The sequence below is a fragment of the Hirundo rustica genome, chromosome 4, assembly GCF_015227805.2.
Source record: "Hirundo rustica isolate bHirRus1 chromosome 4, bHirRus1.pri.v3, whole genome shotgun sequence".
Taxonomy (NCBI): Eukaryota; Metazoa; Chordata; class Aves; order Passeriformes; family Hirundinidae; genus Hirundo; species Hirundo rustica.
In genome coordinates this window covers 31,032,107-31,059,026 of record NC_053453.1, presented here as the reverse complement: position 1 = coordinate 31,059,026, position 26,920 = coordinate 31,032,107, and the positions used below count along the sequence as shown (strand labels likewise).

The window sequence follows — 26,920 nt, the reverse complement described above, 5'->3', positions numbered from 1 at the left end:
TACTTACAAGTCACATTTAATTTCACATGTAGGTAAATGAGCACTCCACTTTCTAAAGACATGGGTTTCCCTTAATACCCATGGACTTGAGCAGCAGTGGGATATGCTCATCAACTTCAAAAGCTTTTAATTAATGTTATGGACTTAGATATATAATATTTGGCATCTAAATTCTGAACTAAGATTTCTTTTTTTTTTTCTTTCATATATCTATATCTAGATCTATACCTGTATCTATACCTATACCTATATATCCATCTTTTAATCTATCTTCTTTAACAGAGAATTCAATTACTGGGCTCTGCACTAGCAGGCCAGTCCTAGATTAAATGAATTATATTTAGTATAATTTAATACAATACATAACTAAGTATTTTTAGTATAATTTAATTCACAACTGTTATCAATTACCTCATATTTCTAGACACATCCCATTCTCAATAGCTATGCTGTATATGCTGGGACTAGGAGTTGCAATTTGCCAGGACAGTTTCGGACAACATGACATCACAGGTATTATCCCTCAAAATGCTAAGTAAGCCCTAGAAGTTACTCTATACAAATAGAATGGAAAACCCCATTATTTTCTGGGGGAAAGATGAGCGGATCTCATCTTTATGTAGCAACACAACTCAGCATCCTGGTCACCACAAAGTCCAAATTAGCTCATTTCAAAGAGATCAAAGTTTTATGGTCTCCTCAGACCATATAAACTGGTCTATAGTGCTATAAACTGACTTCAAGAAGAAACACCTTAAAGGCAAGTAAATAAAAGAGCATTTTGTTACACCTACTTTTAAAATGTCTTTAAATGAAACTTTTACTATCATTGCAGGCATCTATCATATTTGTAAATCTCTTGTATTTCAGCCACTGCCACTTCCTTAGCCTCATGCAGGAAGCTTGAAAACTTTGTATCCCAATAAAACACTTGTTTTGATCAAAGAAAAGAGTTAGAGCAGATGATCAGGAGTTAAGGAGAAAAAGCACAACTACCTGGCTCGTTCCGTGAATTTCTGAATCTAAAGAGGAAGAGCAGAGGACAGCTCCTATTAAACCAGGATTACTCATCATCAGTCGTATACCATACTTTGGCCAGGAAACTAATGAGTGATAACATCTCTTGGTCACAGCATTACAGACGTGCATGCAAGATTTCGCAGCCCTAGAAAACTGATTGTCTCAACATGCAGAGTTGGAGGCGGCTGAACATGTTTAAACACAGTTGATGCTATCAGTGTTCACGAAATCTGTGACAAGTGTGGGCAGTTCTTTGCAGGGTATCACACAAGACCAGTCATGTACAGGTCGTACATTATGCATCGTAGTCAACGATGTTCTCTCTTGTTGCTCAGCTGCTGAGCAAAATATTGTCCTCTGCTAAAGTCACAGACTCAGTGTCAGGACCCTGCTAGCACCAGAAGGCTTTAACATGACGATAGATATCCCTGAAACCTTTCTTTTTGTTTGCAAGCAAATCCTGTCATGGCAGACTAGGGAATCCATAGATATGTGTTGAAACATTTACTTTATTTCCAAGAATAAATATGTACTGTGCAGTCAATAGCTTGCTGTTCCACCCTGAGAGACTTCACCCACCTCAGCAAGCCCCATGGTGTGTTTGGGCTTGAACCACACCCAGTCCAAGCAGGTACCAGTACCCAGAGTTTGTCCTTGCAGCACATCTCCAAGACTTTTTGAGCCCGCAGTCTCCGTGACGCCTTGGTGGGAAAGGGATCTCCCGACCTAATTACTTCCTTTAAGAGGACCATTACTGCCCCCTCCTGTGAGCAGCTCCATGGCTAAGATGCTGTTATCAAACCTAAGCTTTTTGGTTCTCTGCAGCAAATGGACACATTCCTCTTCCCAAAACACAAAAACAGTGAACAACAACAACAACAACAAAAGTCACAAAATTCTACGTGCATCTTAGTTCAATTTGATTTAGAGGTAGTACTCAGGTGCAAAAATAGCCATTGCTTACACATTTGCTTCATCACTATTCTTGAACAGCAGTCAGAGACTTCAAAGACGTTCAAGGTCACTTTCTGGCAGCAAGCATCTTCTCTGAAAAACACAAGATTTTCTCCTTCAGCTGGATTTACACTTCTGATCTGTTCTCTTTTATTCTCCTCTCTTTCACACAAACACTAACACATAAGTTCAAGCATGCCAATGATGGATGTACTAAAATAGAGGTGAAGAGAACACTGTAAGCATCTCCAGCTCCACCTGTCAGGCTCATCACATCAGCCGTGAATTCCTCTGCCCCAGGCACAGCCACCTCCAGCTCCAGCAACTCCATTCCCCTGGGCTGTAACCATAAATTTGCCTGAGGGTAAAATAGTTGTAAGGATAATCATACACAATTAATGACACTCTGTCATCAGCTTTCAGGTGCAAGACTTGTGTCTGGAATGTCTGGTAGGCTTTTCTGCAATTTGGAAGCAAAAGAGAACAAAGAAGCCAAACAAGCCCCACTTTCAATGAAATGCCCGCCAAATCAAACAGCATTCTGAAACTGCTTGAAAAAAAATTGCTAAATGTTCACACGTGCAATAATTTAGCCAACCAACATAGTATTTGGTGTCTTTTGATTTAAGTTCACTTTCCTTATGTAGATATATTTTTTGTTACATAGCAGGAGTTTCCAATATTAACTGTAGGTTAGTCAATAAGCATAAATTTTTGAAGGACAGAAGGGAATTTTCCAGACGCTGGAAGAACATTGCACTTCAGAGGGTAGTTCTGAAAAATGAACATGGCTTTTGATTCCTTTTAGGCAGGCAAAATATAAACTAAAGGATATTTGGAAGTTGCAAGTCTGAACAAAAGCAGGATGAGAATGGTGATACCACAAACAGAGCAAGGCTCAGGGTTATTTTAGAGGAAAGAAAAGAGGATCCATTTTGACTAAATAAAAGTGCATTGAAAGGCATCCAAGAAGAGATTTGAGATGGATGCTCATCTCATACCAGTTTAAGATGGGCAACAGAAAGAAAAAAAAGTATGGTAAATTCCTGAATTTCCTAAATTCTTTGTGGTATGTCTCTAAACCGGAAATAGGAACGAGATAATGAGTGAAAAGAATAAAGAGAAAGACACAGGAGGAGTGAATAGGGTCAATAAGGAGTGACTGTCATGAAAACCTGCTGAATAAAAGCTTACAAGAAACCATAAAACTAGAACTAGAAGATGCTTGCCACAAGCATCAAACTTTCACAGCATACCAAGGCAAACAGAATCAACAGTGAGAAAAAATCAGAGACATATTGAGAGGGAGAAGGGAGAAATTTGAAATACTAAATATTTAGCATTTCAAAGATGCAAAGTAAAATAGCTTCCATTTCTGAGAAGTGTTACCATTTTTGTGGAGCTGTGTTAAGATATATTTAAAATATCTATTTTTTAAATTCTATGAAAAATAATTACCTCCGTTCTAAGAATGTACATGACAAGGTAAGAATCAAATAGCTGCCTTTAAAATTATAAAAGGAAAGGAGGTAGCAGAATGCATCAAATCAATAATCATACACCTGATAGCCTGATACATGTTTTGTTTTAAAGAAACAAAGTCGTTTCCTCTTATTCCCTACAGCAACACCATCTGACCCCATCCACTATATAATACACATTTTTATTCAATAATCTGGGGGAGAGATTGATTTTCAGTTTACCATATAGAAGTCTAATTGAGTCAGAGTGAACTGCAAATACCTGCTTTGCTCTCAGGCATGGTACCTTGCACCGAGGGCTGGGTGGGGGGTGAAGCCCCTGACTTGGAATCCAGTCCCACATCTTTTGTCAATCTTAAATTTCTCTGGAACTGCATATGATTCTGATGTAAAAGGTTTAATCACATGAGTAAGGTTGAAAAATCAGCCCTTATGTGAATGCTCTTGTTCAGCTAGCTAGCTCTTCCTCAGGCTTCACTCTCAAAACTGGGATGATATGGCTCTTGTCCTAGCAGGGTACGATAGGTGTTAATTAAATTACTGCTTGCACAGCGCTTCACATTCAGAGGACCCTGTCCTCAGCACAGGAGACACATGGGGCTGTTGGAGCAGTAGGGCCATGATGATGATGATCATAGGTATGGAGCACCTCTCCTATGAGCAAAGGATGAAAGAGCTGGTGTTGTTCAGCCTGGGGAAAAGAAGGCTCCAAGGGGACCTTATTGTGGCCTTTTGGTACCTAAAGGGGCCCTGTAAGAAAGACGGACAAACCTGTTAGCAGGGCCTGTTGCAATAGGACAAGGGGTGATGGTTCTAAACTGAAGGAGGGTCAATTTATATTAGATTCAAGGAAAAAGAGGGTGGTGAAACACTGGAAGAGGTTGCCCAGAGGGGTGGTGGATGCTCCATCCCTGAAAATATTCGAAGTCGGGCTGGATGGGGCTCTGAGCAACTTAATGTAGTTGAGGTTGTTCCTGTCCATTGCTGAGGGTTGGACTAGATGACCTTTAGAGGTCCTTCCAACCCAAACTGTTCTATAGGTAAAAAAAAAAAAAAAAAAAAAAAAAAAAAAAAAAAAAAAAGGTGAAAGCACCAAAACAGGAATCCAATTTGTATATGCAAAGTCAGTAATTTGAAAACCACAGTTCTTCATGTGCGTCATCTGCCTTTTTGGCCTGACATTTAGGAGACCCAGTAGTGGAAATTCCAGAGCAAGCACCTTCAAGAAGCTTCTGCTTCTGAAAGAGCTGCCACGAAGGCTTCCCAGAAGCCATTACCCTCCATGGGTGGCCAGGCAAACTGCGCCCAAAGCCACGGGCTCCATCTCCCTTTCATTCTTTGCCTTGTGATATCCCATGAAAGTCATGTGTTCTGTAGAGGGGGGAGCCAAGGACAGCTGCAATACCATCTTGCTTCAGGTTAGTTCTTGAAGTTTTTCCAAGCCAAAAAGCTCATATAATGCTTTCTAGATATTAGTATGGAAATAACAAGCTACAGCAAATCATCGGTGCATTGAATTCCCCGTTCATTTTGAGGAAGGTGTGGTGCCCCAGGAGGAAACGCTCGGACCTCTTGCACAAATGGCAGCATTTTCAGAACATACATTTTTCATGACAAAACAGGAAATCGGCTAACCCAGTAATGCCAGATCTTCCGTCGCCATTTCAAGCCACAAAAATCCAGCCTGCCTGCCAGGAGGGGTTCTCGTGTGGCCAACCGTGGGGTGAAAAAAAGAGAGAAAATTTATTGTCTGTTGCAAAAAGAGAGAAAAAAAAAATCAGTTTTTTGTTGGTTTTTGTTTTGTTTTAAAGAAAGCTGCTGAAGGTCCATGCGGCGGGGGAGCTGGGCGTGTCGGGGGGCCCGTGGATCCCCTGCCCGGACACGTGTGAGCAGCCGGCCCGCGGAGTCTCCACGACCCGCAGCACCTGGCGGCGCGGCCCCGGAGCCGGCCCAGCACGGCGGCGCGCCCAGCGCGCTCCCGCCAGCCCGCCCGCCCACCTTCACATGCACATACCCGCGGCGGGAGGAGGAAGGGCATCTTTTGCCAGTTTAATTTCTCCCCCTTCCTCACCCCCCCCCCCTGTTTCTTTTTCTTTTTCTTTCTTCTTCTTTTTGTTTTTTCCTTCTTTCTTTTTGATTACATTTATTTTATTTTTATCCCTGTAATTATTTGTCGGGGTTCTCCAGCCGGATCCCGGCCGAAAAGGTGGATCGCTTCTCGGAGGGTCCCCGCAGCTCCTGGGGAAGGTAGGCAGCAGCAGCTAAAGCAGTCGGAGGGATGGGGCCGCGGCTCCCCGCGCACCCTTTGTCTCCGCGCCGCGGCCGCGCAGCGCGGGCCGGATCCCGGATCCCGCCGCCGCCCGCGCTTTGTCCCCGCCGTCTGCGCAACCCTCCCCCATCGCCCGCAAAACGTGTCCGCTCGCCGCCGGTGCTGCCCGGTGCAAACCCTAAAAATGCAGGCGGGGAGCCGGGCGGGGCTGGGGGAGCGCGGCGGGCGGAGGGGGCGCGGGGCCGGGGCGGCCATGCGGCATCTCCCCGCGGCTGGGGCGCGCTGCCGCGCCGGAGGCGGGCGGCGATGCTGCCCTCGCCGACTGCTCGGGCGGGCATGGAAAAAACCCGCAAACAAACAAACAAAACCCGCAGAAATAAAACCAAAAAACCCGGCAGTCTGCGGCTACGGGCTTCCGCTGGCAACGAAGAAAAAAATTAAAATAGTCATAATAAATGAGTTTGCCCCTTACGAGGGCCGGGTCGCGGGTGCCGCAGCCCCTCAGGGTGCGCGGGTGTAGCCGTGCCCGGGGAACGTTCCTGCCTTCCCCTCAAGCCCGGCACTGCCGTGGGGTCAAAGCAAGTTTTACGGTATTCGGAAAATGCAGGCTGGGCCCACGGCGCGCACGCGTGTGCGTGGTGCTCGTAAATACATAGTAACAGCTGAGGTGGTCGCTATTAGTGAGGAAAGGCGAGAACAAAAAGAGGCCCGGGTGAATGCCCGGGGGTGAATGCGCTGGCTCACGTGTGCGCACGTCCAGCTGGCTCTTGTGGCAGGGGGCTTGTGCCATTGTTTTGCAGAGTTCGTAATGCAACCTGTAGCTAGGATGTGTCTCCTTGTGAGAGAAGAGACGATGAGGAGTGTAGAGCCGTGCTTTGTTTATGTGATATTGGGAGGACTGAAATAGACCCTGTATCTGGCAGCTGGTTTTATGGTAGCAGAAGCTGTCGTTTCCTTGTGCCACCAGCTGAACTCGCCTCGTGTCCGTAGGCTGTTCAAAGTCCCTGACTGCTCTGGGGCATTTCTACCAACCTCTAGTCCAAATTATAAATAGGAACCTGTGCTGTGCTTTGTTCACCTTCAGATTTGTTTGGCTTTTGCTTCTGCTTGTAAGGCAAAATAACAGAACAGACATTGTTCTAAAAGCCAAGTGTAAGAAAAAAATGATGTATTAGTTGATAAAATATATTGCAGGAATAAAAAACAGCAAAAATTCCCTACATTCTGTGCCTAACCATCATAGATCAGAAGGAAAAACAGCTACAGGGGGAGAAAGAGACAGCATCCTCTATCTAAATTTTACTTCATTTGCTGCCAAAGCACCAACTTTGTTTAAAAAACCTCTAAAAGGAAATTCCATCTGTTGCTGAAGGATATAGGTACCAGTAACTGCCCTTTCCAGGCTAGGAGCCCCTGCCGAAATGGCGCTGAAATCCGCTTTGCAAAACCTGCGTGAAATCTCCGAACTGCCATATTGCTGGGAAGCACAGGCCTTCTGCTCGGTGGAAATTCACCGACTAAAATGGGATCTGCCTCACTGTCGTACTGAATGACTCCTATTTGACTTTGCCTTTTTGGAAGGTTGGGTTTTTTTTTCTTTTTAAGAGGCACCATAGAGAGAGCACTTCACTGAAGCACACTGCAGCATCCTCTGTCTTGTCACTTGAGACTATTTATGCTGTGGTTGGACCAACTGGGCTCTCCAGGCTGGGTGAGGATGGGAGACAGTTGTTGGCAGTGAGCACCAAGCTGCACATACCCGTGTGAAGAGGATTATCCCCCGACTTTCAGGCTTTCTGCAGACTGCTGTAAAACGTGGAGGATCAATTGTCCTTCGTGCCCAGATCCTGCTTTTTACAAGGGTTTTAAAGGATGGAAGGGGAGGCAGTGCTCTCTCGGCCTTCCTGCTTGCAAGCTGCTCCTCCCGGGTCTCTGTCCTACATTTTGTCTGTGTTTGCTGTTTTGGGAGCTTGTTCTTAGCAGTGGAAGAGTGGTGACAGAGCAGAAATGGGACTCTCCTTTCTCCTGTGCTCCTCTCTCCCTTTTTAGCATCTTGCTCATTTCTGTTGGAATCTGCACAGCAAGTAACATGATAATAACCATGATGTAAAAGTTTGTATTTTGAAGGCAAGTGGATGTTGTGGAAATATTTAAACATTTTGAGCCCGAATTCAGTTTTCTTTCTAATGGATACTTACTGCTGTGACCTTAATCCAATCCAAGAAGTTTGAGCAGCTGCTCTTGGGAAAAATGGCAGCTTTTTCATGTTTTGCAGTTAACTCTTGCAATATTTGCCCAAGCTTATCAGCTAAATATTGCTTTGAGTCTCTTATAGTCAAGAAAACTGAGGCAGAGAAATTACTTGTAAACCGGGGCAGAGGAAAAGTGAGTTACACAGGAACTTACAGAAAGGATTCTTCCTTCTGTAGTACAAAAGTTTATTTAAATGGGAAATTTCAGAGCTGCTGTTTAACCCTTAGAAATACATCTGGATAGCGTGTTTTGTTGCAGTGACCCGTAAAGCCTCACTCACACAGCATTTCCACTTTCTGTGGAAGACAAGAGTGCATTTATTTGTGGCTGTGTGTTGTGGGATCTTTTCTGAAAACCAAGACTGTCGAGAGGATTTCACAAAGAAATATAATTGGGAAAAAATGTGACTATAGTCCTCTGCCAAATGCCTTTCCTAAATTGACTGGGAAGGGCTCAAAACAAAAATGTACTTAAAACCATTTTCCTTTATGGCTCATCTTTAAGTGTTTTGCCTAAAGTAATGAATCACTTGGTGAATCAGACTGGGATTTTATGGTTTCTTATTTGCCTGCCTTTGATCAGCTGAGTAGCCTGTCGAGACTTAATTTGGGACTTTCTTCCCTTTCTTTATGGCATCGTGGAGGGGCAGTATGGAGGGTGATGGGCCAGGGCAGGAACATTTCCCTGTTGCGGCACAAGGTCATGCACTATCAAGAGAAAGGTTGACAATCCACGTTTGTTCTGATCACTTCAGCTTTATAGCGTGCTTTTCTGAGCTTCCTTCCCAAGACTTCTGCCACTTGTTTTCCCACCCCCCATCTTATCTTTTGACTGTTTCCATCCTGCATGCCGTGGGCGCTGTGAGGGAGGGGAGCTTGGGGATGAGAGGTGGTGGCTTGCAGACACCAAGCAAATGGCTGCAGCAGCTCGAAGGTTTTCTGGCCACCACGCTGCCCTCACCCTGCCGCTGTTGCTGATGGGCAGGACACGCGTGTGCCAGCACCCTGGTGGTTCTCTGTGGCACCTGGGCCCAGCTGGGACACCTCTGGGGCTGGGGTGAACCCGCTTCCTTCCACTGCTCCTGTGGCTGCAGCCTGCTGCAGAGGGGCACAGCTGAGGAGCTGGAGGCAGTGACATTTCAAGCACTGCAGATGTTTGCTCAGTGGATGTGAGTCAGTCTAATTTCCAAGCTCTTTGTTATCTCAGTGGCTCTTCTGTAATCTCTCCGTTTTGTCCTTCCGGTAGATGAGGAGTGAGTCTGGAGCATTATGTCCCTCATGTCAGGTGTCACTAATGCAGAACAAAAAGGAGATAGTTACTTCCCTGCCTCCCAGTGTGATACTGTTACGTACAAAGCCTATTCTTGGTTTTGGTCATTTAAGTGAATAGTCCATACGCAGAGTTTCAGTCTCCGTGTTTCATTATTTATATCCATGGTGTCTTACCGGTCATATTGCTCTTCTTTGAAAGAACTTTCAAAAGTATGAGCAAAGAAAGACGTATCACATCTCAGGTTTTGCAGGAATAAAAACAGCTTGTGCGAAACTCAAATGCAGAGTTCTGATGACTTGTAACCAATCAAGAGGAGTTCTTGGCAAAACTCCCTTTGAGAAGAAAGTTGAGTCACATTTTGTCTTTTGAGCAAATTATCTTGAATTCCATAGTTAAATGGGCTTAGCGTGTCTTGGAGATTTACCAACCCCAAGACCGTTTGAGTGCGGGAAGCGTGCAGTGAATGAAGTGCCCGGTGAAAGGGCACATTGCAAAAATCGTACCCAGAGATGGACTAGATGATGTTGTCCAGCTTGACCGCTCACTTGGGTGACCCAGTATGCCTCTCACATACTGGGTCAGCTTTTGAGCAGCCGTGTGCCTTAAGATGACACTTTTGGAACTGTGTCATTTACAGGATATGAAAAAAAAAAAAAGGCATGTGAATTAAGCTGTTGTGATTACTACCAGGAATGATGATGTTCTTTTTGGAAACAAAACTTCCGGCTAAGTGTTTTCTGAGATTATACCTCTTCCATGTATTCATGCATGAACCAGAAGGAATAGATTGTCTGTATTATCATACTTTTTCCAAACATAAAGTTTTTGATTCCATTACTGCTCTTGTGAAATTTTAGCAGTCCAGGAAACTAGAGTTGCAGGGAGATATATATCTAGATATCTAGATATCTAGATATATAGATATCTAGATATCTAGATATATAGATATATAGATATATAGATATATAGATATATAGTTTTTTTTTTTTTAATGTTTCAGAGGTCAACAGAGAAAATGACCACAGTTCTTGGAATGTGTTTTAATGGCGTGTGAAGGTCTTGGTGTCCTTGAAAATAGTAAACTCATTTTATCTTCTTGTGTCATCTCACAGTCTTCCTGAAGTTGTGACCAGTTGTAATCTTTCCCATATTCTTCAAGGAGCACACAACAAATAAATTATCTGTAATGACTTTTACAAGACATATCATGGGATGTTTAAAGAGAAAGCTAAGCTGCTAGGCCAGAGCAGTGCGTTTTCTACCAAACAGAGGAGCTGGATCAGCTACCAAACACAGATCCTTGAGGTTCATTTTGAAGAGTCATTAGCTCTTTGCTGCTTTTCTCTTGGGTTGATGCCTTCTTCACGAAGGAGTGCTTGACCATCTGAGTAGAACAATCGGAAGTAAGAGCAAAATTCTAATTTGTCCTTTATTATTTACTAGGCATGTGTCTGGAAAGAGAGGTTTGATGGCAGGTCTCTGGAAGTTTTCCTTTTGTGCGATTTAAAGCTGGACAGAGTAGTAGGCACAGTGACCAAGGTGAATGGGATTTCTGCAGTCACTATTCACGTGATTATTTACTCTCTTTATATGTGAATTAGGAATAAAGCTCAGCCTAAGAACTCTTGCCAACATAGCATTTTTATTTGCATTTCTTTAAAGAGTTTCTTGAATGAAAAGGCCTAAAAGTACAAATATTACCCTGGTGCTTCCAATATAGCTCTGTATCAACATATGGTGAATTTTTATTAGTTGAAGCAATTTTGGTTTTTTTTTCTCAGAGCACTAGTGGCACATACACCTGAGGTGGCAACTTGTTTAGCTCAGCTATCACAGCATTGAATCTCCTTTTGGGAGCAAAGCTATTGCAATTGCAGGGAGCAGCTGAATGTGACTGCAGACCCCTCCCATGGGTCAGGGGAGTTTTCCTCCAGCAGCACCAGGCTCAGCTGTAGAGGCCAAGTGACAGACCTGGAGTGGACACTTGACTTTAGGGAATTAAGCTAGTTGACAGGAGCCCTAGCCTTTGGCATTTTAGATTTTATTTAGACACTGTGATTTGTCACATGGGTGAACTTGAAGTTTAGAGTGGGTGATTTGAGGATGAAATTCATGTGACCACTTGTACTCCATTGTCTGTGGAGAGTGCCCAGAGTAATTAGCAGTGACAAAGAGCTTTTCTGAATATCTCTAAGATAACTGCAAAAATTTTGTGATATGCATAGTGTTTTATTCCATGTATCACACTTATATCACCCTTTGTCTCTGAATCTTTAAGCCCTTCACAAACTGAGTGTTAGTGTCACTATTATCATCTTAATTTTATCGGTGGAGGTGCAGAGCACATGCTGGTTTTACATTGCCAAAGATCTGCGATGAGTTCATTCCATGACAGTGAAAACTTCAGTTCCCAGCCCCACCACTCTCTGCTCATCCTCCTCATGTTTTGATACTGAGATGAGGTTTTCTCATACTTGGAATTGCTATGCATTATTTCATTCAAGAATTTTTTGTTTGTTTGTTTCAGGGTTTTGTTTTGGTGGGGGTTTTTTAGTAAATCACTAACCCTTTCAAGAACCTGAGGTGTATTCTGAGATTTGTCCACTGTCATGATGCTTCAGGAGCAACTTGTCTAAATGAAACATGGAATCTGCTGAAATGATGGCTGCTGCTTCAGCTTGTGCTAAGATTTTGCTCTCTCTTACAGAATCGTAGAAGGGTTTGGGTTGGAAAAGATCTTCAAGACGATCTTGTTCCAACCCCTCTGCTGTGGGCAAGACCACCTTCCACTACACCAGGCTGTACAAAGCCCTATCCAGCCTGACATTTAACAGTTCCAGGGGTGAGGCATCCACAGCTTCTCTGAGTAACCTCTTCCAGTGCCTCACCACCCTCACAGTAAAGAATTTCTCCCTATATCTAGGGAGATATATCTAACCTAAAGATGTCCTCTTTCAGTTTAAACCCATTCCCCCTTGTCCTATCACTTCATCCCTTGTGAAAAGTCTTCATTCGATTAGTTTTCTCTAGAAGCGGGGTTTTGGTTGAAACGAAAAAGGTGGCAGACAAAGTTTGTCATTTTTGTGCTGCAAAGATTCCTTGGGAATAAAGCAGGGAGCTGTGTTCCTGCCAGTCTGGTCCTGTAGTGTTTCAGTGACAGAGGGGCAGAGAGCGAAGCTGGAGCCACACGTCGGTGGGCTGTGCAGCCAGCTCTCCAGTGCGCTGCTTACCTCACACCGCTGCTAATTTCAGCACCTGCTTTTGCAACACTTAATGGGGAATTTATTAAGCACAGGCAATGTCAAGGCAGTTCTGAAAATCCTCCTGGGCATAATGATGCAAAACAGTGCCCAAAGGAAAAGCTTCTCTGCTTGAATCTCAGATGAACCTTTACACAGGCTCTGAAATGCCAGGGGACACACACATCCTGGTACAGAGGTTGACAGGTCTCTTAAGAAATAGTTTATTTTAGGAACTCATGGTCACAAGAAACTTCAGAGTTCAGTGGGCTCGGTCCTTGCCACCTCAGCAGTCGCCATCTCCTGTGGCTTTATCCTTTTATAAAAAGATAGTGCTTCTCTTCCAAAATAGGTAGACTATTTTATCACTGCAGCCTCCAGGAAGATTGTTCCAGAATGCTAACACCACCTTCTGTTTGCCAGTCTGCATTTATTTATCAGCAGCCTAAATCTTTTTCTTTTTTTTTTTTTTTTTTTTAAATATTTTATTGTGCCAACATTTTAATACCTGAGGAATTTTCTCCTGGTATCTGTAGTGGAAATCTCTTTTGCAGAGGAGTTGAAAACTACCCAGCTCGAAGTCTATCCTTGCACCATGTGGTGTTTGCCACCATAATCACATGCTCAGCTGCTCCTTTGGTTGGAGAGAAAGGATATGGTTGGAGACAAGGGATCCTGCCCTGCTGTTACCCTCAGGCTAGCCTTTAAACTTGGCACCTGAAGTTTGGACAGGGTGGGCTCTTGAGGCATTGCGAAGAGCACGTGTAAATTTTAAAATGGCATTTCTGAGAAAGTATTTACAAGGAAAAAACTGCTCATTTGCAAAGCCGTCTTCTGCGTGGTTGGGATGTGGTATAAAACAGAAGTACTGGCTTCTGTAAACTTAATTTGAAACAGGCAGATGTCATAACTGAACAAGTGAACTACATCTTCCTGTCTCGCCCTGCAAGAGCCTGGGGATGCTCATGCCTCTTTGGTTGCATGCAAGCAATTTGATGGCTTTGAGGTAGCCCTGAGAATTTAAAAATATTCCCAAATTAATCCGGTATCTGGGGGTTCACCACGTACCCCAAGCTGAATAGTTGTTTGGCAATACTGCAGGAAATTCATTCACAAAATGGGAATTGAGAGAGTTGTGGTGCAGGAGCTTGTTTATGAGTAACATACTGTTGCCTCACTACCACGGTGGAGTTGTAGCTCAGCCAAGAGTGGTTGGACTCCAGAAAATACTGATTTTTCAGTTGATTTGCATTGCTGATGAGGAAGTATGTCACTGTAGCAGACTTCTCTGATCTGCCTTTGGTGTTACTCTCTGTGCTGTTATGGAACGCAGCTATCAGAGGAGATATCACCTGATCTCTAGGTAATAACTCTTTGACACAAGGTAGACATTGCTCTTTCTTTCTGTGATACATGAGCTTAGGGATTTAGGTTTTTTGTGTTTCTCTCCTTGTTCATAACAAGTTTAACCATCCAAAAACTTAAACAAAGCTTCCACTGCACCTCTGCTTTCCCAAAAATCCTTAACAGGTTGGAATAGATGTGTTAGTAGAACAGAGTACTGGGATAACTCCAGCCCTCTTTCCATCCCACTTAGCATCAGCATGGACACGTATTTTATATTTTTAAGTAAGAATGGAAAACATACAGAAGACAAACACCAGATATTGAACTGGGACTTGGACAAGCAAATAATTTTTATTCCTTGATTTGTAGGAGGTTAATCTTTTTTTCCTGAAACAATCAGGCTTGGTTTGCTCACTAGTTAAAAAAAAAAAAAAATACTGTCTTCAGTGATTGATTGCAGGACAGGGTAAATTTATAAGGTTAGTGAAGTTGATCTCATTAAGACATACGAGTTTACTGCTGTTCTGCAGTGTGTTCAGGTCATAACCTGAGGTCCAGCTAACGATAGAAAATTGGTTGGTATGGATGTCCCCCTCTCCTGTGGAGGTTTCACTGGTTTCTCCTGGTGATATTGCCTGCCATTGGTGGTACACATCTTGGATTTCTTTCTTTTGTTTTTTTTAGGTTGCTGACACTGTGGCTGCAGTTTACCCACGAGGTACCGACCAAACACTAGTATTTGAAGAACTGCTTGGATAGGCACAGTTCCTCCCCCAGCATGCCTTTCAAAGCTGGATTAGAACTGACCGAATTGCAGAATATGACTGTCCCTGAAGATGATAACATCAGCAATGATTCAAATGATTTCACAGAGGTGGAAAATGGCCAGATAAATAGGTGAGTATTTTTCCACTGACGTTGCCTCTGCTAAGAAACACACTGTTTAAAAACAGCATTTTAATTTTCAGTGTATGTCTTGAATTATTCATTACCAAGTCATGCTCCATTTGAAGATGTAATTTGAATTTCATACGTAACATCTGTTGGGCATAGGCTGCAATAGCAGATAAAGCAAACAGAGTAGCAATTTATTCATCTTTTTGAATCTTTCAAATTAGTCTAATACAATTCACAAACATATAATGCAGCAAAAAGCCAAAAATTTTACATGTCTGCTTGCATGCAGCAAAAAAGTAATAACAATACGATGGCATAATTTTGGGGAAGGCTCTTATTTGACCTTTGATCTCTGATATGTCAATTTTAACTCCTCTTGCCACCTCCATGTATCCAAGCTTCTGGGGAGTCATAGCTACTGTGGCTGGCAGCAAATGTAGTTCCAGTCTGTATTTGCCATTTGGCAAGATAAACCGAGCAGCGGTTTGCTCGCTTAAGGCAGAGGTGGTGAGAAGAGGGTAAAACAGAGTCTTACACCTAACTCAGATCAAGTTTAAAAATCCATCAATATTGGTGAAAATTGGTAATTACAGTTATTACCGATACAATTATTAGGCTTTATCTCTAAGCTTACAGTCATTTCTGAAGAGCTGCCTTTTCCACCAGACAGCAGTTCTCCAGCCCATCCTGCCAGCCTCCAACAGGTGCTGAGCCATCCAGCAAAGACCTGCTGACAGACCCTGTTTGTATTTTGTGAGCTGTGAAATAGGAAGCTCTGTTTTTGATCAAAGTTCCTGTTCAAATATTGCAAACCAAGGTGGAGCACAGGGCCAGTCAGTGCCTGGGTAGGGATCCAGCCCTGCCGGGAAGCCTGTGCCAGCACATCATTCTGCTCCCTTCTGCAGGGCTGCCACCACCTATTGTATGATCTTTAAAAACTTCTTCTCTTGCCTTTTCTTCCTGTTGGCAGCATCCTCTCCAGCTACATGAAAATTTCACTTTCTAGTGTTAAAACAGAATTCAGAGCTGTTTTTTCCCAGGGGAGGTTAGAGTCAGTTGTGGGACTCGCAGCTGCGTGGGTGGACAAGGTTCTTGGTGGCAGGTGCGGGAAGAAGCACCCAGCACTGTCCCCACCATTCCCATAGCAAAACCAGCCAGCCAAACGGTGGGACAGAGCAGGGGGCCCGGCTGGCGGCAGAGGGAGGGGCAGGAGAGCGCCAGCCTGTCCCCACCGCCAGCCCCAGGGAGGTCCTGGGGCAGGAGAGTGCCAGCCTGTCCCCAGCGCCAGCCCCAGGGAGGTCCTGGGGCAGGAGAGTGCCAGCCTGTCCCCAGCGCCAGCCCCAGGGAGGTCCTGGGGCAGGAGAGTGCCAGCCTGTCCCCAGCGCCAGCCCCAGGGAAGTCCTGGGGCAGGAGAGTGCCAGCCTGTCCCCAGCGCCAGCCCCAGGGAAGTCCTGGGGCAGGAGAGTGCCAGCCTGTCCCCAGCGCCAGCCCCAGGGAAGTCCTGGGGCAGGAGAGTGCCAGCCTGTCCCCACCGCCAGCCCCAGGGAAGTCCTGGGGCAGGAGAGTGCCAGCCTGTCCCCAGCGCCAGCCCCAGGGAGGTCCTGGGGCAGGAGAGTGCCAGCCTGTCCCCAGCGCCAGCCCCAGGGAAGTCCTGGGGCAGGAGAGTGCCAGCCTGTCCCCAGCGCCAGCCCCAGGGAGGTCCTGGGGCAGGAGAGTGCCAGCCTGTCCCCAGTGCCAGCCCCAGGGAAGTCCTGGGGCAGGAGAGTGCCAGCCTGGCCCCAGCGCCAGCCCCAGGGAGGTCCTGGGGCCGCCACCAGCAGGGCGGGTGGTGCTGTGACCGCAGCAATGCAGCTGTGCTGGTGAAGATTAGAGCTGGTCAGGAATTTTCTGATGCAACTGCTTTGATGGGAAGTGCCAAAGTGAAACACAAACCACTTCTGTTAAAAAAAAAAAAAAAAAAAAAAGGCAAGGAAAAGACAAAAACCCCTCCAGCTTTGCCAAAACAAAACAGTTCCAGTATGAACCTGCTTGCTTTCCTGCTGGTTCATGTTGTAAGGAGAGGAGCTTAGGGGCTGACAGTTGTAAATTCACTCCCTGGAGCCTGTTGAGGATTTATATCCTTGAGACAAGGAGTGGCTATACCGGGCTGGCTGTGCCTCCCCAGCGCTTTGGCTGATGCCATCAGTAGCTGTTATGGGGAAAAACCCTGCCGGTGTTTCATTGTCAGTGAATGTTTATGGAGGGTGGGGAAGGAGCGTGCTGTAAGTGCCCGGTCCCCTGTGGATACTGTGTACTTTGTGGAGTTAGGGCATAGTAAGCATACAAGATCTGGGATGGATCCAGACTACCTGCAAAAGGAAGAGGAAAAGTGGAGTGAGGAAAGAGGGTCAGAAACTCAGAAGCAGAATTTCTGATTACTGTTCTGGCTCTTAGGGCAGATTAACATATTCCACAATTTTCTGTTCCTTTGTGGAGAACTTTTTTCTCCTGTAGAGGGAGGATCTATCATTTGGCTATAGGATATAGTATGTTATGGTTCTCTTAGCCATCTGCCCAGGCACTCGTGGCACAGTACTTGCATCCCATGCATGACTGTTTTGCCCTGTATATCCCAATTTGTTCGCGTTCCCCTCCGTGTCCAAACGAGAGTTTCAAGGCAGCTGGGGCTGACCACACGTGCAGTGCAGCAGCAGGTTGGCAGCAGTGCAGCAGCAGGTTGGCAGCAGTGCAGCAGCAGGTTGGCAGCAGTGCAGCCCTGCCAGCATGCCCTGGGGCTGAGGCTGTCACTGAGCCACGCACAGCCACTGCCCTGTGCAAGCACCTCCACGCCATCACGTGTGACCGGCAGGTGGGCATATCCTGCTCTGCACCCGTGCTGAACGCGTCCTGGAAGGATGTGGTTAGTCCCTTTCTATAGCTGGTTTGGCAAATACCTTTTTTCCATGGAGTAAGAGGTTAACAGGCACAGGGAACAGCACATTTTGTGCCGCCTGGCATGTGATGTGGGGCCTTGTAAAAGGCCCAACTCCATCAAAATCAGTGGGACTTTTTCTGTTGATTTCACTTGAGCTTTAGATTAGATCTGTAATTTTCAACTAACTTGCTTTTTTATTGTTTCAGCCTGTTTGGTTTTGCTCTCTGTGTTTAATTTTAATTTTTTTTTTCTCTCAGCACATAGTTTTTCAAGCTCAATGTAGAGCACTTTTTGAGGGTCTTTTAGAGATGTTGCACCAGCCACAAGCTGATTCCAAGTCTGGCTGTAAATTCCAAATATTTCTTGATCTTGGAAAAGAATCCTATGCATTCCTTTGACTTTCCAGCCTTTTCTGGGCCTAAATATATAGTTATATGTCAGGAGGGGATGTTGATTTGAAGAGGCTGTACTAAGAGGGGGTTTTCTTTGTATGCAGATGTTGAATGGGAATGTCTTCTGAAAATGTCAATTCAGATATTTGCATGAAACCCAGACATGGATTTTGTGACTTTTAACTATGTCTCCTGGCTATAAAACTTTGCCATCTCTGCACATAATTGTAAATCAGTATTTAGATAACTTACTCCTCAACTATGACTATGAGAATGCTCTCAGGAAGCTGCTGTCTGAATGTCTGTCTTGGTTTATGGCTGCTAGTAAGTTATCAGCACCCCTTGTTCAGCTAACAAGGTTGCTAGCAGATATGCTGAGATCTGGTCCAAGTTTCATGCTGTAAGTCAGATCAAGCTTTCCTCTGCTTCCTCCTTTCTTGTTCATGCCTGCCCTGGAAATCTTTGCCACTGCTTAAGTTAGCATGCAGTGAAGAAGCTGCCTAAGGATAAAGTTCTGTCATCTTGGCAAAACCAGCTTTCCCTAACAAATATTTAAGGCACTGTAAAATACCATTTTAATTTAATTATGTTTAAACGTATCTGAGATGGCTAAATGGTTTTTGGCTAACTCTGCTTAGCCAAAGTGGTTAGCTTGGGGGTATCACCTTAATCAAACATTTCTCATTGAAGTCCTTAAATAAATTAAATTTGGAAACCGTAGTTAAACATCATCCTTTTTAAACCACATTATCAATAAAGCTAAGTTTCTACTTTGCACTAAATCAAACCAGGAAGACAATTAGATTAAGATATTCTTTCCAGGCCAGCTGTGAGGCTTCATGTATCACAACGATGAGCTCATTTTATCTTGGCCAGGATATTTCATTAATGTATCTGAAAAGTTTTGTGTAGTCTGTTTATACTCAGCTGTTCATACTCAGGAAAGCAAAAATTTATAAGAACAGGTTGTGTCTCTTCAGTGATAGGTAAAGCATTTGAAATGAAGACAACAAGCAGTGCAAATGGATTTCATGCTTGTCAGGGAGTCTCAAGGCTTTGATGGTACAGACAGTCCTACAGTGCGTTGCCACAGCACCTCTCACAGTGGCCTCTGATCCTTGGGAGGGCTGGGAGAGGCCGGCGTAAGCAGGCGTTTCACTGAGCTTGTGTCATATTCATAAAGGTCAAAAATACAACATTCTATGACAATGAATGGCTTGTTTTCTAAGCACGTCCATTAAGCATAGCAGATGCATGGCACAGTTTAACTAGAAATTCCAGTATTCCAACATATGTTTCTTTTCATATGCTCTAGGGGAAAAAAAACCACGCTGAAATGAAAAAGAAAATGTTTATAAAAAGCATTATCTTGATAAAAGTTGTTTCTGCTGAATTCATTGGATTACTTTCCCCCCAACTCTTTTTTTTTTTTTTTTTTTTTTTTCTTAATTTAATTTATTTTGTTTCATTCAAGATCAGTAATATTTTTCATTTATGGAAAACTTGTCTCTCATGTGGTATGGCTGCACCAAGCATTGTCCCAAGGCAGGTCTCTCCTCTGGACTTGCAGGTTAGGTTGTCTGCAACAGCAAATGCAGCACAGGGAGAACCTGCATCCCCCTGTACTGCATCATTGCTGAGCTGTCTGGGCAAGCCATCCTGGGGCTGGGAAGTCCTCCATAAGAAAGCTGGGCTCAGTGCTATGTACCTCATGGTTTGGGATCTCAGTACCCACATTCCCATGTCTGACTTTGCCCTCCTGTACACAATCACACAGCATAAATGGAGAAAAGTGCAGTGGGACACGGGAAACGCAGGGCGGATGAGGAGCCCAGCTGGGCAACAAGCCCACTCCATTTTTACTCTAAAACTAACTCAGAAGAAAGTACTTTGGATCAATTTATCTAATCAGACTAGTTCTCTCAAAGTCCCATCCAGAAGGAAATAACATGTTTGTTGACCATGGAAGATACCAGCTTTGCAGAAGCCGTTTATTCTGTCAGAGGTATTCTAGTGGAAAGTCCCACCGTCACTTTTATATTCAAGCAATGTTACTCAAGTGTTGTCTTTATCATGTATTAGTTTTTTAACAACCATTTTCATGGAATTTTAGTACCAGAAGGCAATAATAATAGTATGTACAAATTCATTATTTTTTGTAATTATTAAGGGGGAACTGGCTGCAGGGGGATGAGCAGAACTGGGGGGAGCAGACTAGTGACTTCTATCGTAACTATTGACAAAATCTAAAATGACACATGATCTCCATAAATGACAGAAGAAGGCAAAGTCCACAGATGTTCCCAGGAGTAGTTACAAATCCAAATGAGACAAAACTTTTCTCTGTGCTCCTGCCTGTACAAATTGCCTGCAGGGTGTTGAGAGAGAGCACTGGAATGTCTTTTTCAAACCGTTCACACTCTGCTGCCTGCATTCAAGAGATGGGCTTTAAACAGACATGAAAGAGAAAAAGCACATGCTCTGAATCAGGTTGAAATTTTATTCTATGAGGATAAAATACCTACAAGGTGAGCTGTGGAAAGCTAATTTCAGATCAGTCTGTCTTAGAAGTGGTTGCTTTTCATTTCATAAAACGGTGGGGGGGGTTCAGCCATCTATTCCAACTGTGTTAGGGCTGGTAAATCTGACATCGTGTCTATATTTTGCAGCAAATTAGTTGCTGAAGTTAGTATTTTAAAAAAGCAGGAGAAGCCTATAGTTCTTTTTTATTGACATAAAGGAAATCAAAGCAGACCAATGGGCAGGAGTCAAAATTGCAAAAGTCCCAGCTAAAATACTACTTACAGTTTGCTATCTAGGCCTGGTTTTAAAGCATAAACACAAAATGTTAAAGACACAAGGCCCAGTGTGTCAGCTGTGGAAGCCAATTCAGCAGCATTATTAGCTGCATGATTTTGGCTTAGCCTTAGAAGCTGTGCTATCATACATATCACTAGTAATTAGGCCACAGCTGGGGCAGTAGGGAAGTTTGCTCAAGCTGTCTTTACAAGTTCATGGGTTTATTACCAGCCTGAATACTGCTGGATGTACTGAGATGATGCAGTCTTCAGTCACAGTTTGAACTATACATCCTTGTCCAGTAGATGTTTCCCACTGTGGGAAAGGACCAGCAGTGCTGCTGGTTGTGTTCAGTGTGGTTTGTCTGTTTCAATTTAAGAAGAGCCAGCTTAATGAAGCTACAGCTAAAATGGGCTCTGACACTTGGTGACAGGCCCTGGTTAGGTATGTGACGTGTACGATGGCTGAGGTATTAGCCAGTGCAGACTAAGAACCAACTGTGGATTAGCAAAGATGCCAGGGACTTAATTGTGCATAAACCTTCAAAAGATGAAAAGCTGAAAGAATGCTTTATACAAACTAAAATGTTTGCTGAAGAGAAGATCTGTGAGAAAATAACAGCTCGTCCAAATCAGAAGTACTGTAAATCTCAAGGATGCCAACACTGCCACAGGGGGACAGTAAGTTCCTAAATGTGGATACATCAAGGACACAGAACAAGTAAAGAGAAAGAAAAGCTGTTTATTCAATGTTTCCTTGCACAGAAGTGTTTAATTCTGCAGTATGATGAATTCAGCATTGAGTTTTGAAAGATACATGAAATCTGGTAGCCCAGAACAGTGTACCAACAGAGCAGGTTGCCTGGTTCAGGATTGTCCAGCCAGCACTGGCATGTGTGTCACATCTCCCTCCTGTTAACTCCAGCCATATCAAACCTATGTGGCAACTTAAGGTTTCAGTGGCAATGTAGGGTTTTGCAGTGCCACCCAACAGTGAGGGGACAGGTGAAATCTTTTAGGGATCCTTGGCAGAATGATGATTGCAGTAATTCATAGTTGCAATTAAAGGTTTAGTTTTTAGCAGGGTGTTAACAATTAGTGTAGTACAGCATTTATGATTAGAATGGCACAGAATTTCAACAGGCAGAATCAATGCAGTACAATCTATAAGTAGCATAATACAGAATTTATAGTACAATTTAACTTAAAATTTCTAGTCACCTGGATCCTCAGCAGATGAGGTCAGATCTTAATCTATGGGTTTTTGTATCAGCATACAATGATAAATTGACTTAAAAATCATGTAAAAGAATATACAGGACTCCCATAATCCTTGGAGGATACAGAGGACAGGGGATTGTCTCTGGCCAGTGGCAGCTGCAGTCCCAAGTTCCCCACTTAAGAGCTGTAACTTCTTGATTTTATAGTCCAGGATGCTGTTATGTTTTCCTCTTCTGTGGAGGGGTCATCATCACCCTGGTGGGCTGTGTGCCTGGGACCTTCCAGCCTGGCAAGGAAGGAAGTAATTGAGCTGGTGCCCAGGAGTCTTGAGGTCAATAGGGAAGAGAAGAAGAAGTCTGTTTGGTTTCTTGTTGTACTTGCTTCACAGGACCTTCAGAACCTGATAATGAGGGAAAGGATTAAGTACAACCCACTTGACCACAAAGAATGGCTGCTTGTCATGTTGAGTGGTATTAGTTACGCTCACCTCACATGCAGGGGCTGGGAGCAGGGGGGGGACTGCTCACGTGTGCCTCTGCAGCACCCTGGAGAAGTATCTCCTCTGAGCTTCTGTGCAAACAAATTACTTCCCCATCCATTTTGTATATATATACAAAATATATATACATTTATTCTGATCTTTTGCTGATACTACCTTTATTGATGCCCAATGTACGCTGCATCAGTGAGGCATTATCTGACTCATTGAGCAGTTACGAGTTTGACCTCTTTGTACATACGGGTTTTATACATTGTTATTTTGTAATCACATGCTGCTTATAGAATGGATGTGTTCATATTTTCTAAGCACTTGCTGGAAATAAATCCTCTGACTTCTTTCAGCAAGTTTATTTCGGATCGAGAAAGCAGAAGAAGTCTCACAAACAGCCATCTTGAGAAGAAGAAATGCGATGAATATGTAAGTCTCTCTCGTTGTTCTGTTCCCTGTCAAAATTAACTGCATATTGTGTGTATGAAAGGCCTTTAGACATTGTCTTCAAAAGTGCTGGGCACACACAACTATAACTAAATTTAATTTCCAGTAGGAACTGCCTGGGATCAGCACTTAAATAAAACCCCAAAACAAAGCCCCCAAGCAATATTTGTTGTGTTGAGGCAAGGGAATCCCTCTGGCCTCTGGTGGGCAGGAGGCTGTGGTGGTTCCTTATGGCTTTGCCATATATAAATTACATGCCCAGGATGCTTCTCAGGTGTAGTGGAAGATGGGGTTTAAAACTGAGAGTGCAGTATGAGCTGTGTGTTGCCTGTACCATTTAGGTCAGTTTCCAAGATCTGTCGGGCAGCGAGCAGCGTGGCTGTGACAGAGTTCAGCCATGCTTTCTCCTCTTTGAAACAATTTTTATTAAGTCGTTTCCACAGCAGTATTTACTTACATCAGATACATCACAGAACACGGGGTTTGAAGCAGAGGTGCATTTCCCTGCTGTGTTCCAAGCTGCTGCTGACACATCTGTTTTTATTTCTCCAGATCCCAGGAACTACTTCACTGGGAATGTCTGTCTTCAACCTTAGCAATGCGATTATGGGCAGTGGGATTTTAGGTCTTGCTTTTGCCTTGGCCAACACAGGGATACTCCTTTTTCTGTAAGTATTCATGTGGTGAGTAGCTGATCTCCGTGGAATTTCACTGTGTTTAGAGAATGCACGCACTGCCAGCAAGTGGAGGGATTTATAGTCCACGTGTAATCAAGTACAGCATTCAAGCCTGAAAATATTAGCTACAAGTTTCAGACATCTTTTTTTCAGTCAAATGTTTTTGTGGAAAAAGCCACTACTTGTAGTGCTAGAGAAAATTAAGTCCATGTTATTTACTGCAGACCTAGACAGGGATTTTTCCTGTAATCTGCAAGCTACACAGACATCAAAAATATTCAGTAGTAATAGTTGCAGTGGGTTAGTACCCAGTTCTTACTTGTGTCACAGGATCTCCAGAGCTTTCTTCAAAGCATGGTGCAATAAACTTTATTTTAACCAAGAATATTTATATTCCTTTATATGTTACATATAATATATTCATCTCACTCTCACAGTCTCTTCAGTGAGAGTCCTTGAAATTCCTTGAAATATAGCCAAAATTGTAGTATAGAAAAGAACTGAGGTAGACTACTTAACTACAGGGAAAAAAAAAAAAAAAAAAAAAGAGGCTTTTAGAAAGGAGAATTTAATAGTTTGGAAATGAAACAGTGCCATTGAATGACTAAGACAGTGTTATTCTGGATCTCAGTATGAGACGTTTCATTTTGAAAAGTGATTGTTAAGAAATCAGTTGGGAATTGTGTGGAGATTTCAATGATAAATGTTAATTGAGGGAAGAAATACAATGATTTACAATATTTCAGAGCTATTCAACATAGTTACTGAGTTTACAGATTGCTCTAAGGAGATGTCATTTCTTGAATGTCAAATCTAAAAATATAGAACTTTTGTCATTTCTTAGGATTTTGGGAAATATATAATTTGAGCCCTGTATAAAGCAGAGTAGATGGCCAAAGTGGTACCTATAACCATCTGCTCTGGAGTTTTGTGCCAGGATAGCTAGATCCATGCTGAGGGCTTACAGTTTGCTGTGTTTGGGTAAAATCTGGGAGTAATCAAAGGAATTAATCCATTTACTTTAAGGGTGTAGAACATCTCATTATTGTGTTGTCACTAAGCTAGTTTGGACTGAAGTTACATCTTTTGTCAGAAAAGTGACAGAGTTTATTTTATTTTTGCTGTTTTTTTTGCCCAGTACTCTAACCTGTATGTAGTTTTCCACCCATACTCCATATATGAGAGTACAAACTGCTGTTGATGCCTTAAGGCCTCTGTTTTTAGGTAGTCCTGAAAAGGCATCACTCTAAGAAGAGAAAAAGAAGTTACATCTTTTCAGCCTTGTCACCTCTTCTGTTATAATAAGCTCTCAGCAAAGGAGCAGTCTCAATTTCTCCTTACTGATTTAATTTTTTGTAATCCCATCCTCTTTTCATTCTTTCAGCAGTTTTTATGAGACTTAAGTGGCATGTGTTCTAAAGGATGTAAAAAAGCAGTTTCTTTTAAGTGAAGTAGATCAGACAGGTGATGGGAACACCAGAGAAACTTCTAGCAAAGTTGTGTTGGTGACTGAGCTCGACCTGAGTAGCGAGTGCACTAGATCTGTAGATTTGTGCACATTGTACAAAAAACTGCCAAACACAAATGTGGAGTTGTCATACAGTAAATGACAACATTGTTCTCTATAGAATTAACTGTGTGTATTTAAAAGTAGATAATAGTTTTTGTTAGCTTTATGATGCCTTTAGATCTGTTGGCCTTGAGATAGAGCAGCCAGCTGAGATCAAAGGAAGTAAGTTAGCAGGACCTAACTGAGCAGGCTAATAGAGCTTCCCTCTTTGAAGCCTGAAGATGTGGGATCCTAACATGGTGTCTGTAGTTATGCTTGAAAGTTGAACTGCTTTAAATGTTATGCTCTCATGCCATAATCTTAGCATTTAACTTAGTCCATTAGTGATAGATTTTTTCTTATGCTCTAATTCAGTTCATTTTTCCAATAAATGTATAGTTCTGCTGTCACTGTCACAGGTAGATAATTTCTGCTTTGCAGGTGATTAGAGACCTAACAATGCTTTCACTGCTTTTTGCACATGAGAAAGCTCTTAAATTCACTGCTTTTGAGTAGCACAATTCTGGAAAGGTTCTAGGTTGCTTTATCCAGTATTGGCATGCACCATCCCTGAAAATTCTGCAGATACAGAAAAATTAAGGGAGAGCATTTTCAGCACTAACAAAGCAGACCCTGCCTGATTTCCACTCTCACAGCTTCTGGGCTCCTGCAGTGTGAAGTGTACACTGCCATGAACATCTGGATCAATTCAGATCTGATATCCTGGGCATAAGATGTGCAAAATAAACGTGACAATGACACATCTTTTTGCTTTAACAGTGCCATAACAAAGCATTATACTTTCCAGGCAGAATTACTGAGGGTAGGAACTCAGAGGAACTTAATCCCAGTGTTGTTGATAACTACAGCCTCGACCAAAAGAGAGCATCATTTCTAGTATGAAAAAGGAGAGAAAACTTTGCTGTAGAAAGATAACACAAAAAGTTTGGGAAGTTAGAGATGAGCTGGACTACCTGGGGATGGCAGGAGTAGTTGTTGCTGCTTGTGGTTTCATCCTGGAGAGCCAGGACCAAAGTGATGGATCATGTTGCAGAGAAATAAGGGCTGGCCAAGCACAAGGTGGTTTCAACCTGCATTTAATCCAGCACTGCACATGATCGAGAAACCTTGCTGAGGCAGAGGGGCTTGTTAGACTGGGAATAGTATTGGACTACAGCTGAAGTTTCACACTGCAGCCACTTCTGCTGGGTGTGTCTGGAAGGGGTCAGGAAGCCGCAGCGTAACTCCTGCAGTGTTTTAGGGCAGGCTGGCAGACCAGCCCACAGTGAGGCTGTATGAGAGCAAACTCTGTGCACTTCTATCCTCTGCACCTTCAGAGGGTTCAGAACTGCTCAGTGAAATAATTCTTGTAACTGCATAAGCCTCACAGGTCTTCTGGCCCCAAAGCCTGGGACTTCACAGAGGGGACAGACAGCATGGGTTTCAGTTTACCTGGTAAATGTAACACCTGGGAGAAGACAGCAGTGGCATGAGAAAAGGACTTTGTTCTTCCCAGCACTGTATCAGTCCCCTGGCCTAAATTGTTTATTCTTTTGGGGGAAGGTAACTTTTGCAGCTGCTGTTGGCTTCTGTAACTACCAGCACTTCTTTGAAAGCAGACAAAATAAAAAGTAGGGGAGTGCTTTTGGGACTGCAGTGCAAGCTCCCCTGCTTCTGTTTTGAATTTGTGCGAAGCGAGT

The 26,920-nt window shown here is 43.5% G+C and overlaps 1 protein-coding gene across 1 annotated transcript in view; it reads left to right on the top strand.

Annotated features, from left to right (window-relative positions):
• The first annotated feature begins 5,447 nt into the window (after nt 1-5,447).
• The window catches only part of SLC38A1 (solute carrier family 38 member 1), a 43,301-nt gene continuing 21,828 nt past the window's right edge, over nt 5,448-26,920 (top strand). The window contains exons 1-4 of the mRNA XM_040061557.2: nt 5,448-5,702; nt 14,520-14,732; nt 22,901-22,976; nt 23,547-23,662. Coding sequence (XP_039917491.1) covers nt 14,614-14,732; nt 22,901-22,976; nt 23,547-23,662 — 311 coding nt within the window. The 5' untranslated portion in view covers nt 5,448-5,702; nt 14,520-14,613. The remainder of the gene's footprint in view (nt 5,703-14,519; nt 14,733-22,900; nt 22,977-23,546; nt 23,663-26,920) is intronic.